The 19,382-nt window shown below is 42.0% G+C and overlaps 2 protein-coding genes across 2 annotated transcripts; both read left to right on the top strand.

Annotated features, from left to right (window-relative positions):
- Positions 1–778: 778 nt before the first annotated feature.
- Positions 779–4,235, top strand: LOC134623994 (uncharacterized). Its single transcript, XM_063468990.1, has 17 exons — positions 779–857; positions 930–1,057; positions 1,155–1,295; positions 1,372–1,434; positions 1,518–1,679; positions 1,761–1,857; positions 1,943–2,157; positions 2,262–2,412; positions 2,478–2,686; positions 2,773–2,890; positions 2,962–3,167; positions 3,257–3,374; positions 3,451–3,623; positions 3,692–3,774; positions 3,844–3,962; positions 4,036–4,121; positions 4,230–4,235. The coding sequence occupies exons 1-17, from the start codon at positions 779–781 to the stop codon at positions 4,233–4,235; spliced, it is 2,154 nt and encodes a 717-aa protein (XP_063325060.1).
- An 8,033-nt stretch (positions 4,236–12,268) lies between these two features.
- Positions 12,269–17,064, top strand: LOC134623993 (uncharacterized). The gene is made up of 17 exons (XM_063468989.1): positions 12,269–12,285; positions 12,374–12,429; positions 12,506–12,592; positions 12,717–12,844; positions 12,931–13,068; positions 13,743–13,811; positions 13,883–14,053; positions 14,125–14,221; positions 14,301–14,509; positions 15,091–15,450; positions 15,595–15,715; positions 15,787–15,992; positions 16,084–16,201; positions 16,276–16,448; positions 16,522–16,613; positions 16,701–16,819; positions 16,898–17,064. Exons 1-17 carry the CDS (start codon positions 12,269–12,271, stop codon positions 17,062–17,064), a joined length of 2,328 nt encoding a protein of 775 aa, XP_063325059.1.
- Positions 17,065–19,382: the final 2,318 nt, after the last annotated feature.

Here is a 19,382-nt window from a genome sequence, read left to right as displayed (position 1 = left end):
CTTACGTCAGTCATATCAATATCAATATGTTCTTAAAGTCTGTTCTTAAAATAAAATGGGAAGTGGTGACATGGACGCGTAGTTTAATTCTTCTTTTTAAGCATAAATGACACATGAATGTTTCTCCCACTAAAAATCATCCATGAATCAAACATTTGACTTACTAACTCAAACATTTGAGAAAATAAGATGACAACCTGAAACGTTGATTTATGGATGATAAAAAAGCTCCCATACCATGTAGCTTTGTATCACTATGGTCACAAGTGGAGGACTGTTGGTATTGTTATTGGCAACACCTGTGCTGCCATGAAACTGGTCTGCTGATTGAAAGATGGCTTGATTTCTAACAGGCTACACATGGTGGTGTAGCGGCTGCCCGGCTGGTGTGGTAATAAAAGCTGGTTTGGGTTTCAGCACTGCATGGCGCCAGTGTGGCCAGGATATGTAAAGCAACAGTTGAGCTTGTGTTGGTTAGCAGGTGTAGTTTGCTAGCAGCCAGGCTAGTTTTAGACACTACCAACACATCAGTGGCTATGGCCTTTTGTTTTTGCTTTGGGTAAGGTGTTTTCCCCACCAGTTTGAGTTGCTCCTGAAGCAGCTTTCTTCCCTGAGACTTACATCTATTTTATCTTACAGAGTGCTCTTCCTCCTGTCGCTGCGGACAGCTTCAACACGTGATATTCCCAGTGGTGAGCTTTAAATGTTTGCTTCTTATAAGAGCAGCTGTGTTACAAAAGCAATCTCTAAAATCTTTAATCATGCAGGAGTTCTTCAAATGGAGTGTCGTGAGCGTTACTTCATGATAGCTGTTGGTCTCTCCTTTGCTGGGGATGAACCTCGCTTTGAGGCTGTCGGTGAGTCTCTGCCTGGCTGTAACTCCTTCCTGGTGCATGTTAAATCTCACTAACCTCTGGATTGTCGCCCAGACAGCACAGGCGTACACGCCATCACCGAGGAGTACGCGGCAGAGTGTGGATACACCATCAGTCTTCTCCCAGTTCTCGGCCACGTGGAGCTCAGAGCCTCTTACTTCAGCTGCCATACTAATGATGCAGTATGCCCCAACACAATTTATCCAGACTTAATTACTGCACGTTAAGTGTTGTCTGTTCTGTATGATGGCAACCTGGTGTTCCCATGCACTTACATAGGCTGATGAAGTGTTCACGTTCAACTTCAACCTGATTGTAACACGTGGAGGGAAGCAGGCCACATATGCGCTGAACAAGACCTGCACTCTGTCACTCCCGTGGTCTCCCCGAGAGGTTACCTGTGAGGTCAACTACATGGAAGTAAGCTTGGATTCACCCTGTAGCAGTTTATCCAGGGAACTCCTTGAGATCTCTTATAATCCTGGATTTTCTGCAGGTGTCGGTGAGGAGTGAAGCAACGTGTCCGTATGAGGAAAACGGCGATTCTGCTTTCAAACCTGTATGTTTTGCCTTAAATACAGCTGCCGAACTTAATTTTTATGCATAGCTAAAATTACAGAATTGAAATATTGTTCCTCTTAGGTCCTCTACTCAGATTGGAAGGTGATGTTTCAAAGAGCAGAGGATCAGTTTCTGCCCATGAACCTCTCTGAAGCTCGGAAGCTGGGTTATGTGTTTGCTCTCACAGATGAGAGGCTTGTGTTTCGGACACCGTATGAGCAACCCCATTCTTTCAGCACTGAGGTAAAGGGATGAGAAACGGTAAAGGCTCATTATCTTATTCACGGCTTATGTAAAAATGCCCTTTTTTGTTTCCTTGTCCAGGTGAATGGCGTTCCAGTAGAGGTGGTCCATGCAGTCTTGTTCTCGAGGCAAAGCTGGGTTGTCCTTGTGGTCGATCTGTTGGCTGCTTGCTCGATGCGTCAGTATTAATCCTGGTGTTTTGGCGGGGGGAGGGGGTTAACCCAAATACTCATAAGGAAACAACAATAATGGCGTGTCCACAGATAATGGGTCATATGACGGTGGCTATATGATGTGGGAGACTTCTGAGCTGCTCCACAGTCTGGTGTCTCCCTTAAATGAGACGGAGGTCAGCATTGGAGTCAATGGGAAACTTGTGGAGAAGAAAGTTGCAGAGGAGAGGGGTTACTCCGTGGAGAAGATTAACACCACACTGCAAGTCAGTATCCCTTACAAAGCTGAAGGAGGATACAGGAAGGTGAGAAGGCAGAGCTGTAGACTTGGACTCAGCAGGTCTTCAAATCACAGCAGAGCTATCAGGTTAAGATGAAATATTAGTGACATAGCCTGACTCTCTTGCAGAGCTTTGTGTCTCGAGACCTCTACGAATACTATGTTTTTCGTCTCTACTTGGAGCAGATCTCAGTTGACGAGGCTGAGATTGTGGCCAGGCTTCGTTTTCACAGGATTATAGTCACTCCCCTGCTGCGGTGCCACATTTTCACTGAAAATCGTAAGTGTATCTAATGCATTGCATCACATCGCTGTGGTCATATTCTGACGGGCTTTTTGTTTCAGAAACTCTTGTAAGAGAGCGCACATTCACCATCTATCTCGGCGGTGTCCCTCAAGATGTGGTATTAGTTTCTATTCAGCTGAATGGACGAGAATTTACATTGCCACTTACAAATATGAGCACCTACAACCTCACTGAAGTTCTCCACCCCAACGGCACCCATGGATACACACTGACGGTGCTTTTTGATGATCCTATTGTCAAACTGCAGGTAATCTTTGGGATTAACACCCCCCCCCCCCCCCCCCCCCCCGTATTTCATGCTGGTTATTAAAATCTTAAAATGTTTCCTGTTAGTTCTCCAGAAAAGCCGTGGCAATGCAGCACATCCTGAATGTCAACTACACACTGGCTGTTCAGCCTGGAAATGAACCTTATTATCATCAAACAACAGTCACAGCTCTAACTCGTGTCTGTAAGTCTTGAACCTGTGTTCAGTCTTCGGCTCAAGCATGAAATGGTATTAAATAATCCTGTATCCGACAGCGCCTCCTGTCTTTGATGCCAACTGTTCGGAGTCCAGCATACACTTTAAGCTGGACCATCGCCCTTTTGATTACTTTTGGGAGATTGCCATCGGCTCGGACGTGCTAACCTCAGACCTGGCAGACCGGCGTGGCTACATCATGAGTAATGACAGCCAGAGTCTGCGGCTTGATGTGCCGCTATTCACTGATGGGTATAAATACCAGGTAGACGAGTGAAATGCTGTTGGCACCATCAGTTTGTCCTTAAACTCGAATTCTTTTTAAATGTAGACCTACTTCATGTGTTTTGGTAGAACGTCACTTTGAAGGGGTTCTCAGGAACCTTTGAGATCCTTGTGAGAGTTCGTGAAACATCAGAAGTCCAGACGTCCACAGTTAAGACCTGTCTGTTCAGTCCCGAAGAATTCATTAGTAAGTGCATCCAGTCGTGATTATTGCAGACAGTCTCAGAGTAACCCATCATGCTAAAATTCAATTGTCGGTGCAGTGTGTTCGACCAATGGGAAGGTGACCGTGGTGGCCAACTTGTCTCTGCCAATCCCAAGTGGAGGGAGTCCAGCTGAAACCAGCCTCAGGGACAAATCCTGTCAGCCTAAAGATGCAGATGGCACCAGGGCTCTCTTTTCTTTTGCTGTTAATGACTGTGGCGCTATAATCATGGTAGTGAACAAATGTTATCTTTTATGTATCATTTGTACCAAATATTAAAATACTTTTATTTTACTTAGCTGGGCAGGGACTCTGTGACCTATAGAAATGAGATCATCTTCAGCTCTGTGAGAAATCCAGAAAATCTCAGCAGTAAGAACAGGTATGCATCCTCACCCTCAACTACTTGGGTTTTCACCCTTCAACTACTAAAATGTAACTTGTATTCCAGGGTCTTGCTGCAGTGCACATATACTGTGGCTGGATTACATGCCCTCTTCTCGGCATACAAGTTTGAGTCTGACACAGTTGGCATTGGTCGTATTGTGCATTCTAACCGCATCATTGAAGGTGGGTGGTTTAACAATTAAACAGCCTATCGGTGTCACTGAAAATGTTAAGTTAAATTCTGTTCTTACTCTAGGTCCCGCAGTGGAGCCCACTAGTGCATCCACCAGGAGATCGGTGACCATACGACCGCGTTACCAGCCTGCTGCAAAGTACATCAAAGTATCGAGTTTCTTAAAGAATCTCTCAAACAAAGGTCTGCACTACTTTTAAACCAGGTAGAATTTGCCAGCATTGGAAGTGTCTAAATTTTAATATTTCTTTCCACAGGACTAAAGGAATCTTCACAAGTAAATGTATTTACTGTCATTTAAAGAACTAAGACTTTGGTTTTTTTTTTGTCTGTTTGTTTGTTTGTTTTTTATGTAATAAAGGCTGGATCACATGGTTCATTTAAGTCTTGTCAGTTTGTCACTTAAGCTACGTTCACACTGCAGGCGAAAGCGCATCAAATCTGACTTTTTTTGACCCTATGCGACCCATATCCAATCATGGTATGACAGTTTGAACAGCACAAATCCGGTCTTTTCAAATCCGACCAGGTCACTTTCGTATGTGGTACTGAATCCGATACATATTTGATGTTTTAGAAAGTGACAGCTGTTTGGTCATATTGCATTAAAGCCATCTTTTACGTCACTGACACAAGACAGACGCCAATTATCAGCGCTGGAGAAGACAAACCTCTGCACCGAGGTAGGAGCCACTGCTGCAAACAAGGCCATTGTTAAAGCACGGGCTCCACTTGATTTGCTGACCTCACATCATTGGCTTTAACTTGTTCCATAACAATGACATCAGTTTACTGTAATCGTGACAAAATATAAATTGTTTAAGCAAAAGTCCAATCAAAACTTGGTGTTGTCATCTTTAGGTCACAAATGCTTCTCATCTATAGATGTGGCTTTATGAAGAGCACTGAAGCCAGCTGGGATATCAACCAAAACCAGTACTGGAAATGCAAACTCTGGTTTTAATGATCCACTCAGTTGACAAGTTGAGGTAGTGTTATTTATGACCAGTTTTATTAAGTAACTGCAACAAGTAAGGGCATTGAAGCCAGATGAGACACAAACTGCAGGCATGTCTTTAAGACAGACTTGGATGAAATAATTTCCTGCTTCCAAATTCAGGTAAGAGGTTTCTGTACCACCCTGTTGAATCCAGAATCGAATTTAAAATCGATTTAAACATCAGGCCTGTCTTAAAGACCTCATCATACCGTTTCACCCCAATAAAGTACGTTGCTCTGACTGCTGATTTACATATGGTTCCTGCTATTTAAAAGTAGAATGGGAGGCAGAGCCTTCAGCTTTCAGGCGCCTCTTGTGAGGACAGCTCCCAGTTTGGATTCTGGAGACAGACACCCTCTCTGCTTTTAAGATTAGGTTCCAAACTTTCCTATAAAGCGTATAGTTAGGGTTGGATTAGGTGACTCAGGATTCCCCCTTAGTTATGTTGCAATAGGCCTTGGCTCCTGAGGGCTCCCCATGATGCACTAAATGTTTATTCTTCACTCGCCTTTTTTTTTTTTTTTTTTCAAATCCATCGGTTGCGACAAATTTTGCATGTATACCATCTGTTTTATTTTTGTTGCACATATTTAGTAGACTAGACTTTTTATCGGGGGTGGAACCTAACAACCATACGATCTATTTCTGAAACACTTCTTTTGCATATTTATTACATTACAGTGTGAAAAAATGGGGTGCAGTTCCTCCCTTGTCCACCAGAGGGTGCTGCAAGAGCCTTACTCCAATCCTGTGATTGAACTTCAACTTGTGATCCACTGAGGATTTCAACATGATTTGAAAATGAAATCCAAAAAAAGAAATATAAGATCCAGACATATGCACAAATGACTGCAGATTTATGCTTCAGTGCACTTTAAAGAATTTATCAATGGGAATATCACAGTTTGAAATTGCACACACAGACAGAAGGGCCAAATATTAAGCTCAAGAACCTTTGCAACTTTATCAGTAGAATCTAAAGTGCACTGAAAACCCTGCGTCAGGCTAGGGAAGAAGCCTGAAGCCATCATATCAGTACTTATATTCTATTCCATACATCTAAAAGTAGCGAAGTAAGGTCTGAAAATCTGTTGAAAAGTAAAAGGCCACAGGGAAAGCTAAAGGCTAGGCCTGAAACTCTGATTGTGGGTGACTCTGCCGTTAAGGATGTACAAAGGATGTGCGGTAAGAACACTAAAGTCCTCTGCTTTCCTAAGGATATGGTCAACAACCTGAAGGAGAGAATTCTTCAGATTGCAGATGAATATCTAACTGTGACAAATATTGTTCTGCATACAGGGTCAAACGATGTGTCCAAACAACAGTCGGAGGTTCTGAAACGGGACTTTACTGGATTATTAAATACTGTAAACTCTCTGAATGCAGCTGTATTCATCAGTGGGCCTGTACCGCCCGTCAGAGGAGGAGACGAGAGATTCAGCAGATTGTTTGCACTGAATAAATGGCTTATATCAGCATGTACTGACCACTCAGTGCATTTTATCAACAACTTTAATATTTTTTTGGGAACGCAGGCATCTGTTTAAAGCAAATGGATTTAATTTTAACAAGTCAGGGGTGAAACTGTTCACCTCCAACCTGTTTTATTCCATACGTCATCCATCTGTGCTTGGTGCCAAGGCTGAGATAAACGAGGAGTTATCTCATAAAGAGGAACAAACAGTACTCCAAGAACAAACAAAGCCCAGCAGAAACCTTGAGGAGGAGCTCCATCTGCCCCCACCCGGGAAGAGCCTCAGAAAGGAGAGACATCTGAGGCAAGAAGAGGGGTCCCTATTTGCCTCCAACTCTCTCAACAACACTAACGACCAGGACCAGGGACCACGACCTTCCCCAGTCCCCCAAACCCCTGACAGGCCATCACCCTCCTCCCCCTCCCTTTCTCCCTCCTCCCCACACCTGAAATTCACTGAGGAGATGATGGAGCGGGTCAATGCTGGGCTCAGATCTACCCCCCGGCCCAATCCCTTTTTGTCGCCCATTAACCCCCCACCAGAGCAGCCAAAGGTTCGCCATCGAGCCCCGCCCTCAACAGAGCAATCAAAGTTACACTGCGCAGCCTCGCCCCCCTTAGTTCCTCCTTACCACCTTCATGCTCTGTCTCCGCAGTCTGATGTGTGATGTGTGGAGGGTCCGGGCTGCGAGGATTATGACAGTGGTGACTTTTCCCAGGAGAAGCTGGGACCCTGTTTATTAGAAGGTTTTAAAATTTCTGTACTTTTAGGTGACAGAAGGAGACGTGTGGCCTGGTCAAAACACAGAGAGCTGCACTCTAAAAGATCTTTAAATATAGTAAACATACCTTGTGTGCCACAGACTGCTCCCAAACACGAGGGGGCAAATAATACCTCGAAAACACTTAAGTTGGCTTTATTAAACGTTAGATCTTTAGCTGGGAAAACATTTTTAATTAATGATTTAATCACTGAGCACAGCCTTGATTTTATGTTTTTAACTGAAACTTGGTTGGACCAAAGTAACAGTGGAGCTGTTCTCATCGAGACGACCAATGTTCCCTCTAATTTTTCATGTGTCTGAGCGAACACACAAACTCCCTGAGCGATCCCTTGGACCACTGTGAGCGACATCAGACGTGTGCACTGTGGTCACGCCGGCATCTAATCCATCCAAGTTACATGGTTTATTAAAATAATCAAATTACAGCGTTTACATTTATGTTAGACTACTTTTAATTAACTGCTTTAGCTCACTTACAATGAAAATTTAAAAAAAAATCTAGTCATTGGCCTGTGTAGTATGTTAACACTATTGGAAGTAAAAAATAACTTGAACTCCTATTTCGAAAACACAACTTTCTTTTTTTTTTTTCTTTTTTTTTTTTATAAAGCTCTGACTTGTATTATGAGTATGAGTCTGTGGTCTGGGAGAGAGTCCTGTAACTCTCTCTCTGCCAAATACAGTATATAATGACCAATGTTGGGCAATAAATTATATAGTTACTTCTTCAAAAAAGTAACTCAGTTTGGCAAATAACAAAGTTTTTTGCAGCTATTTTTTTAATACAGCCAAGGCATTTTTAAATAAACATTTCAAACTATTTACAGAACAATCAGCTGTTCTGCATCAAATTTGATGCCACACAAATTATTTGTGCCACTCCAAAAAATAATTTCTGTCCACTATGAGATAAAGGAGAACAACAGCCTGATTCCTGCAGGCCTGACAACAGGAGATGTATCACTCCTGTAACACCTGTAACATTCAGCAGTCGCCTCATTGTTCTGACACACACAACAAAACTATTGACTACACTACACACTAACTACACAAGATTTGCGCTAAACGTCTCAAATCTCTCACATCTCAAAACACCGCCGTCACTCCTAAAACTTCCCCCCGTTTCTTAACAACTAGATGCCACGTTGCCATATCATTTTTGGATTGGTCGACATGGTACTTTTTTCGACCAATAGGAAAGGGAGAGAGAGGTGGGGTTTGTTTTTGCTCACAGGCGTAGAGTGCTTTCGAGCGTTTTCCTTATAAAACGCCGTTTTTACCGTTTCTTCCCGCAGTAAATATAAACAAAGATAGTATTCAAGAAGAAAACCAAACATTGCATTTTTTTTTATCACAACTCTGGTTTTACGTGGCCTATCAACACAATTTAAAAACTGGTATAAAGTCCACACTTTTTCTGTCAATTGTTCCGTCTGTCCTGCTCACATCTCCAATGGTTGTACACGTTGTCGTTAACGTGGCTTCACTCCACATCAGCCACGCCGCTTTGCCAGCTTAAACACCGGTGTCGGCACATAAGGACGCTGTCATAGCCTGTCAACGACGTTGATTGGCTGCGTATATACGCATTATTGGCTGGACTATGGGATAAGGTGGCATCGTTCTAATCCCATATGGGAGCAGCCAGTCACTTACTGACTAACACTGCAAAACAGGATTGTTGAAGTATTAATTTTAATTTCAATTCAGGTTAGATTTTTTTTGTGCGCAACGCAGATTTTCTGTGCGCAGAGACCGTGCCAGCAGTGCGCAATTGCGCACGTGCGCAGCTTAGAGGGAACATTGGAGACGACCCCTCCTAACTACAGTTTTATCAGTGAGGCCAGGGTGAGCAGGAGAGGAGGAGGGGTTGCCGTCTTATTTAATGAATCATTTCAATGTAAGCAGCTATCTCCTGGAAGTTTTCAGTCTTTTGAATATGTGGCTTTACAGCTGAAGGCCCCATCCAAAGTTGTGTTTCTTAATGTTTACAGGCCTCCCAAATACTGCACAGACTTTTTTAATGACCTCAGTGAACTGCTGTCTGTGATCTGTGTTGATTTCGACTGCGTAATTATTGTTGGGGATTTTAACATCCATGTGGACAACCCTCAGGACAAAGGAACTAAAGACCTGAGTAACACTCTGGGCAACTTTGGGCTGACTCAGCATGTAACAGAGGCCACACATAATAGAGGACACACTCTTGACCTACTGATCTCCAAGGGCCTGAGCATTTCAAACGTTACTGTCTGTCATTACTGTGTTTTCTTTGAAAGTAAAATCTCAGCCCACACAAATATATCAACAGCAGTGATCACAAAACGGTGTATAACTGAACACAGTAGTGAGATCTTTAACCAGGTCTTCCCATTAACACCTGACCTGTCCAGAGGTTCAGTCAATGAGCTCGTCAATAGCTTCAATGCTAAAATGTTAAATGTAATGGACACTATTGCTCCCATTAAGGTGAAGGTTATCTCTGGAAGGAAAAAGTCTCCATGGAGAAACTCCACACTGGTGAAAAATGAAAAAAGAGAGTGTAGGAAAGCTGAGCGCAGATGGAGAAAAACAAACCTCCAGGTTCATTATGACATCTATAAAGAGAAACTTCACAATTATAATTTACAACTGAGGAGTCCAAGGAGGACCTACTTCTCTGACATCATCACCAAAAACAGTCATAATGCTCGGGTCTTATTTTCTACAGTTGACAGGCTAACAAACCCTCCTGTGTCAGTGGCAGCTGAACTTCATTCGACCATGGCCTGCAATGACTTTGCCAAATTCTTCACCGACAAAATCCAAAAGATTAGACAAGCAATTGGTACATCAACAGCAGATCCAGGACATGTACTGTGTCCACCAAAAAACTGTTTAAACACCATCAAACAGTTTCACACTATTAACAGCAAAGACCTGGAGGACATCTTAGGTCAACTGAACTCCTCCTCTTGCTGTTTAGATGTCCTGCCAACAAGTTTTTTCAAAAAGGTCTCAAAGACTTTGGAGTCAGACCTGTTACAGATCGTCAACTTTTCTTTAACGTCAGGTGTGTTTCCAGAACCACTAAAAACTGCTGTAATTAAACCTATACTGAAAAAGGACAATCTTGACAAGACACAAATGAATAACTACAGGCCGATCTCAAACCTCCCATTTTTAAGTAAGATCATTGAAAAAGCAGTTTCTCAACAGCTCAATTACTTCTTAAAACAGAATAACTGCTATGATGCCTTCCAGTCAGGTTTTAGACAGAACAACAGCACTGAAACTGCTCTGACCAAAGTGTTTAATGACATATGTCTGAATACAAACAGTGGAAAAATGTCAGTCTTAGTTTTACTGGATCTCAGTGCAGCATTTGATACAGTTGACCACAAGATATTACTCAAACGACTGGAGAACTGGGCAGGTCTTTCAGGAACTGTACTAAACTGGTTCAAAACATACTTAGAAAACAGGAAATACTTTGTATCAATAGGCAACTTCACATCTGAGCAGACAAGTATCACATGTGGAGTTCCCCAAGGTTCCATCTTGGGACCCCTTCTGTTTAACATCTACATGCTCCCACTGGCACAGATTATAAAGAACAACAAAATAAACTATCATAGCTATGCAGATGACACACAAATATATATCACAATGTCACCAGGAGACCGAGGCCCTGTACAGGCTCTTGGTAAATGCATTGAGGAAATTAATGACTGGTTGTGCCACAATTTTCTCCAGCTAAACAAAAACAAAACTGAAGTAATAGTCTTTGGTGCCAAAGAAAAACGATTACAGGTCACCAGAGAACTTCAATCTATACACCTAAAAACCACAAACCAGGCGCGAAATTTGGGTGTAATGATGGATGCAGACCTAAACTTAGAAAAACACATTAAGACAATAACAAAATCAGCTTACTATCACCTCAAGAATATTTCAAGGATAAAAGATCTGATGTCTCAACAGGACCTGGAAAAACTAGTCCATGCATTCATCTTTAGCAGGCTTGATTACTGTAACAGCATCTTTACAGGTCTACCTAAAAAAAAAAAAAATCAGTCAGACAACTACAGCTCATTCAGAACTCTGCTGCTCGAGTCCTCACTAAGACCAAAAAAGTGGACCACATCAGTCCAGCTCTGAGGTCTTTACACTGGCTGCCTGTCCGTCAGAGGATAGACTTTAAAGTTCTGATGCTGGTCTATAAAGCTCTGAATGGTTTAGGACCAAAATACATCAGTGACCTCCTGACCCAGTATGAACCTTCCAGATCCCTCAGGTCATCTGGATCCGGTTTTTTATCAGTTCCCAGAGTCAGAACCAGACACGGAGAAGCTGCATTCAGCTTTTATGCTCCATATATCTGGAACAAACTCCCAGAAAGCCTCAGATCAGCTGAAACACTCAGTTTATTTAAATCCAGGTTGAAGACTCACCTATTCTCAGCTGCTTTTGAATAAAACACCAAATCCACACTTTTAAGCTTAAATTTCAAAACTTACATTTTAACTACTGATTTTATCTACTGTTCTGATTTTATCTACTGTTCTGATTTTATCTACTGTTTTGATTTTTGATTTTAAATACTGTTTTGTTTGTTTGTTTGTTTGTTTGTTTGTTTGCTTGTCTTAATCAATTTTAAATCATGCTTTTTATTTGTTTTTGCTTTTAATGTCTCTGTAAAGCACTTTGAATCACCTTGTTGTTGAATTGTGCTATATAAATAAACTTGCCTTGCCTTGCCTTGCCTATATTCTGGTAGTGTCACTGGCCAATCAGAGGCTCTCAGAGTTACACTCACAGGTGCAGCCTTTGAAAAATCAACTCATCTTTAAATCACTTGCAGCTGATGCTAAAAGTGAGCTCTGCTTTTAACTTCAGGGGTTAAGAAATGAACTAACAAAAGCAGCTGAGCTCACACAGACTACTGCTGATGTGGTTTGGATATCCCAAACACGTGATTTACTTGAGCTTGTGTTGGTTAGAAGTGTAGTTTGCTAGCACTCAGGCTAGCTTTAGACCCTGCCAACATCAGCGAGTATGGCATTTAAGTTTAGGTAAGCTGGCTTAGTGGGAAATCATCAAGTTTATTTGTGAAGTTATTTTCCAGTTAGGTTTTCTGTCACATGTCCCTTTGTGTTGCAGTGTGGTCTTTCTCCTCTCCGTGTGCTCAGCTGCAATTTGTGATCTCATTACGGATGGTAAAATGCATGTGATTAGGGAGTGCGATTTAAAAATACTGGTAATCTGTACTTAAAACTTGCTTTGTTCATGCAGGAGTTCATATGGAGTGTCGTGAGCGTTATTTCATGATAGCTGTTGATCTCTCCTTCTCTGGAAAGGAACTTCGCTTTGAGGCTGTGGGTAAGTCCCCCTTAAAAGCTTCTCTTCTGCATTGGAGCATTTTTTTTTTAAAAGCTTCTTTCGTCTGATAATTCTGGCCAGTACTGAGCTGCATGACTACTGAGGTAGTCTTCTTTTTGTAAAGATAGAACAGGAGTGTATGCCATCACTGAACAGTATGCTGCAAAGTGTGGCTATACCGTGAGTGCTCTCCCTCTCCTGGGCCACGTGGAGCTCAGAGCTTCTTATTTCAGCTGCCACACTGACAACAAAGTATGTGCAAGCAGTCAAATAAGCAGAAATATGCTGCTGCGTAAAGAGAGAAGGCTTTGATAAATTTTCTCTTCTGGGTATTTCAGGATGACATGTTCTCCTTTAATTTTAACCTGCTCGCTACACATAAGGGAAAGGAGGCCAGCTATGCACTGAACAAGACCTGCACTTTATCTCTCCAATGGTCTCACAGAGAGGTTACCTGTGAGATGAACTACATGGAGGTAAATTTGGATTCTTTTTATTTTTTTCACTGAAGAAGCAGATTTTTTTTTTTTTTTTTTGAATGTACAGTCAGTAATTTTTTGAGGTTGTTTTTATAGAGGAAAAAAATGAATACTGAACTGATAAATATACATTAATCTATATTTGCATGTCCCCAACAAACATGTTATAATTAATCAATTAAAAATACACATCACTAAAGAAATAAACATGAAGGACAAGGACTATGCCACCCACACCGTAATAAAATATCATCATCTTCCTCACCTTCTGAACTGAAGTCAGAACTTTAAAATAAAGTGCTTCACTGACTCATTGACTTGTATCAGACTAGTTTAGTTTTGCAGTCTCTCTGTGAGTAAAGTGGATGCTTCTCACTTGGCATTGATAGCTGAGGTAAGCAGTGGACTGATGGCATTCCACAAAGTGGCAAACTGGATGTGTGGATCTGCATCCCAGCTGGCAGTGGCCTTTATGGATTACGGTCCATGTAATGTTTTTGATCTCTTGGCTGACGAAAACATGTCTGTTCTATAGCAGCCACCATAGCTAGGATTATACACTTGAATAGGAAGAGGGTAAGAAAACAGAACTTGGTTGACTGCAGTCTGCACTCTACTCATAATCTAGTGGTGAAAATTTTACACCCTGTAATTTGGTGAATTCTGTGCAGGTGTCTGTGAGGAGTGATGTTACCTGTCCTTTTGGGACAAACGGACACAACAGGAATGCAGTCAGAGCTGTAAGTCTTACACTTGCGTAAATTTCTCACTAGGGAAGTAAACGGTCTTAAGATTTGCACATTTCCTCCAGGTACGCAGCACCACCTCTTCAGACTGGCAGGTGACTTTTCAAAGACCGGAGGACCAGATGCCGTCCATGAATGTGTCACAAGCACGGAAGCGGGGCTATACGTTTGACTCGAGGGATGGAAGACTTCTGTTTCGAACGCCCTATGGACAACCCGACTCACTGAGCACTGAGGTAAACCACAGATTCAGAATCTGCATTTGAACCATTGATGCAAAGCAAGGCTTACATGCATTTCTCTGCAGGTGGAGGATGTTCCAGTGGAGGCAGTGTATGCAACTGTGTTCTCCAGACAAAACTGGGTTGTTCTTATGGTCGACCTCTTGGCTGCTTGCTCCATGTGTCAGTATCTGCCTTTATGTCATTTTAGTGACTTTCTGCTTAGGATCAGGTGGACTTGCAATGTTGTTCCTCTTAACAGATGAAGGTTACTTTGATGACGGGGGCTATATGATGTGGAAGACTCCGGAGGCGCTGTACCCGAGTGTCGGTGGCACACAGATCAGGATTGGACTCAACGGGGATCCCATGGAGCAGCTAATTGCAGAGAAGAGGGGTTACATTGTTGAGAAGCACAAGGGCACAGTCCATGTCGGCATCCCTTATAATGCTGAAGGAGGACACAGGAAGGTCAGAGGATGGATATTTAAGCTGAGCTGAGGATCATACAAACTTGGAAATTTCTTTGCAGTGCATGTTAAGTGTAGCTTTTGGATTGCTCTGAGGATGCTTGTTAAAATGTTGAATTGGATAATGCACAGGGATGGCTTGTTTAAGCATTTAATAACTTGAATAATTCTCCAAACTAGGGAAAAACTGGAGAGCTCGGCACAACCCCGTTTGTTGTAACTGCGTGCATTCTGTAGTCTTGTTGCCTTTTGAAAGACAGGAAGTAGGCCAGCGATGACTCTCGCTTTAGAAAGCAGATTGCCAACAGGCGATATTCCTGAATAGTGTTCAGTTTAATCACAGATGAGCTGCGCTCATCGGTGCAGACTGACTCGGATTCATTGCAACATTTCGGAGAGTGACTGCAATCCAAGCCAGAACTGAGATTGTTATCCTATTTTTACTCTAGAGATGTTGGTCTTTGTGGCCATGTGACTAATTTAATCTTGTATTACATCCTTTGTGAAACATATTTTAGTCAGACTAGCAGTTTATCTAATGGTAAAGATTGAAGTCATGCAAACTGCATGTTTGTCTTTCAGAGCTTTGTTATTGGGAGCCTCTATGAGTTTTATGCCTTCGACCTCTCCGTGGAGCAGATCTCAGTAGATCGTGACTATGTAGATACCTTGCTCCAGTTTCGCAGGACTCTGGTTACTCCCCTGTTGCCCTGCACGATTTTCACTCATAATCAAACAGTCCTTGAAGAACAGATATTCACCATCTATGTCGGCGATGTTCCTGAAGATGTCATGTTAGTTTCTATCCAGCTGAATGAACAAGAATTTACGTTGCCACTTACAAATATGAGCACCTACAAAGTCACTGAAGTTCTTCACCCTAACGGCACCCATGGCTACACACTGAAGGTGCCGTTCCAGGACCCTGTTATCAAACAGAAGGTAACCCTGCCACCACCACGCCCTTGTGAAAACGATGACTTTGATTTTTGTTTTGATATAAACACTTGTTACCTATGTTTGAAATAAAGATTATTCACAACATGTTGGCTTAAATCCTGCTCATCTTAGTGTTTTCTTTTTTAGTTCTTCATAGAAGATGCAGTTCTTCAGTTTATGCTGGATATTAACTACACGCTGGTTGTGCTACCTGGAAATGAGTCTTATTACCACTTGGCATCCATTGTGGCAGTGTTCACAGATGTCTGTAAGTTATTTGATTATTTACTCAATATTGGCAAAAGCTTTAAGACTGGTTAACAAGCTTTTATCCGACAGCACCTCCAGCCCTTGATGCGGTCTGCTCTGAGTCCGGGATACGCTTCAAGCTGAACCATCAGCCTTTTGACTACTTGTGGGAGTTTACCATCAGGTTAGACGTGCTAACCTCAGACCTGGCAGACCGGCGTGGCTACATCTTGAGTAATGACAGCCAGAGTCTGCAGCTTGATGTGCCACTTGCCACTCATGGGTATAAATACCAGGTAGACGAGGGAAATGCTATTGGCATCATCAGTTTGTTCTTAATAGGCTTGAATTATGTTTAAATGTAGAACTACTGCATGTGTTTGGCAGGATGTCACTTTGAAGGGATTCTCAGGAACTTTTGAGATCCTTGTGAGAGTTCGTGAAACATCAGAAGTCCAGACGTCCACAGTTAAGACCTGTCTGTTCAATCCCCCAGAATTCATTAGTAAGTGCATCCAAGCTTTATTATCGCAGATGGTCTCAGTTACCCCTCATGCTAAAATCCATCTGTTTATGCAGTGTGTTCGACTGATGGGATGATGACTGTGGTGGCAAACTTGCCTCCAGTAGTCTCAAGTGGAGGGAGAACATTAAGAATGAGCCTCATGGACAACTCCTGTGGGCCTAAAGATATGAATGGCACCAGGGCCCTCTTTTCTTTTCCAGTCAACAGCTGTGGATTTATATTTGAGGTAAAAGCTGAGTTTACTGATTTGTGGCATCCCCTCCCTGTGCTGCCTTGCCCTCATTGTACTTTTTCTTCAGCTTGGAAAGGATTACGTGACTTATCAAAATGAGATCTTCTACAACAAGAATGACCAGAATATGGACTTGGTTTCTAGTGATGCCACTGAGAGGTATGCATCTCAAAACTTTCCTGTTAATTTATTTTTTTTCCCCACCTGCATCAATCCATGACATTGAAGGATGTCCTTGTTTCCCAGGGTGATCGTGCAGTGTACATATCCTCTATCTAGTCTCCATCAACTCTTTACAATGTACAGATTTGTGTCTGATACAGTTGGAGTTGGTAAAATCATCCGCACAGTGCAGTCCACAGCAGGTACAGTAACTTATTCACCTGCTGGAAATTATGCTGCTTTGTTCAAAATCTAATTTTATTTTTTTAATCTGTTTCTAGGACTGCAACGTCCCACCAGAAAGCCCACTGCAGCACTTCAAAGCACCCCTACTACAGCAAGACACACAAAACCTATTGTGTTTGTACCTGGTGTTCATCCATCTGCTCGATACTTCAGAGTTTCTAGGGTTCACAATCTTGCAGGCGATCCCCTTTCAGGAGCTTAAAAAGTCAAAGTTATATTTTAAATGGGACAAAACTGCATTAAAGCTGACTTTGAAATTATTTGTCTTGTAGAGCTTTACTACTGTGTACTTTGCATCATTTTTGAGTGTTTCTGACACAGGATGTTAGACTGTTGAGATTTCATTGTAAGGAACTCATGTACCTTACTCATGGTCATAAAAAAGGGGTGGAAAGGAATAATTATGGCTCACCAACTCCAATGTTTAATTTTCATTTTTTTTCCCCCTAAATATTCAGGAAAACTTGTATCTTGGTCTAAATATATTAAAGAGTGAGAAGCTTGGGAAGGAGTGAAATGCACAGGTAGTGAATACAGACTAGTGCACTACAGCGATAAGTGTACCTCAGTCAGCCAGTCACATGAAAGCATTTGGACATGTAAACAAGGTCAGCATGACCTCCTGAAATTTAAACTGAGCAACAGAATGAGGACGGGTGATTTAAATTCATTTGAACATGGCATGGTTGCTGGTCTGTTTCAGAAACTGCTGATTTATTGGGATTGTATCACACAACTATCAGTAGGGTTTAAGAGACTGGTCTTAAAGAGAATCCAGTGAGAAGCAGGGTTCTCTGGCTGAAAATGTCAGAGGAGAGAGGTCGGACCGCTTCAAGTTGATAAGAAGGCATCAATAATTCTAGTAACCATAAGTTACAGCCAAGGTATGTAGAGGAGTGTCTCTAAATGCACAAGTCCAACCATGAAGCAGATGGGGTGCACAGGTGCGGATCTAGAGAAATTTTCCCTAACGTAGCATGGAAATCAAATGGGGTAGCAAAATCAAAGCCATGTTTTTACACATGCTGGTGTTACATCCTGTAATATGCATTATATTTGGTTAAAATACACCAAATGCAGTAAGTATACACGTTTCTTATTAATAGTCTATAACTTTATTTTCTTTAGCACAGATAATTAAACATTTCAGTTACATAAAGCATGTGAATTTTTTTATGCACTGTATAGCCTGCATAATAAAGAAGTATGTAGCCCAATAAGTATAAAATCCAGGAAGCTACACAACATGGGGTGGTTCATTTGTGAACCTAATAAAGCGACTCATGCGTTTATATTGCAAAAAAACCCGACATTTTTTGGAACTCTGTAAAATATCTAAGAGGACGTCGGTGTGATTAATTGCTTAAAGTCATGCACTGCATGGTTTCTTATATCATTTGATTAAAAATGTGAATTTAAACACTTTATTAGAGACAATGACTTTTTTCTCCTGATCCTTTTTTATTTTTTTAATTTATTTTATTTTTATTTTTACAAATATTAATTAAGAGCATGACCGGAAATACATGTATGCAGTCACACTGCGTTTCATACGTCAGTCAGCAGGTGTCGCTACCCCGCCGCGAGCGGGAGCGCGTGTTTAAGTTGATTTTTTTTTCCTCTTTTAACGCCGCATAAACAAGTTAAGTTTATGAGTAGTTAGTAGTTAGATACTACCCTTACCTCTCGAGCAACACAGCTGAACCACCATGAACAGCGAGGAGCATTTATCGGTGAGTGTTCTGTGACATCACTCTTTAGCTCACTTGGACTGCATGCGCAGGTCCTGCGGGTCAGCGGTGGTGATTTCATCTTCTGTCCTCCATCAGAAGCCCAGGAAGACGGTCCTGCCCCCTCTGTCCAACAGGACCCTGTACCACCCCTCCTTCCTGTCCCTGTACAGGGCCGCAGGTCTTCCACGCCACAGTCAAGAAAACGCTCAAACAGGTGAGTCACTTTTACCTAAACCGGCTCAAGGGGAGCTTCATCCAGCTGTTCAACCTCTGCGAGGACTCCCTGATTTCTCCCCAGCTCACCCCACCACGCCTGCAGAGTTCTTCTATACTGACCCCACCGTGTGCTATGGCAGGAGGATCCCTAATAGACTCAGTGGGTTAAGGGTGAGTGAGAGACCATTTCATAACTCCACCAACAAAACACACTGTTGTGGAGAAGCTCCATTTTTCATACTCATTCATTTTCTAAGGATTAGTTCCTGCATGCCCAAATAAAGACTTGTATGGCTTTCCAGGGGCCATTTAGAAGACAGAGTCCCACACAATACCACAGCTTCAGTATAACTAAATGCTCTGTCAGAGTCTGTCATCAAGACTTCACTCTCAGATAACTTTAAAAAATTTTGTTGGTCTTTTGTAAATTACATTTTGCCTCCACCTCTGTTTACCCATCGTCCTCACAAACTGAAGTACCATCCTGTGGAAATTAACTTATCATATAAATCAGATTTAATAATCGCTGTGTGGTTACAGGAAAGAGTCCAGTGTGTCAGCGTTTTAATAA

Source organism: Pelmatolapia mariae, linkage group LG3_W (genome assembly GCF_036321145.2).
Source record: "Pelmatolapia mariae isolate MD_Pm_ZW linkage group LG3_W, Pm_UMD_F_2, whole genome shotgun sequence".
Taxonomy (NCBI): domain Eukaryota; kingdom Metazoa; phylum Chordata; class Actinopteri; order Cichliformes; family Cichlidae; genus Pelmatolapia; species Pelmatolapia mariae.
Note: the sequence above shows the minus strand (reverse complement) of the source record. Positions and strands in the feature narration are given on the sequence as shown.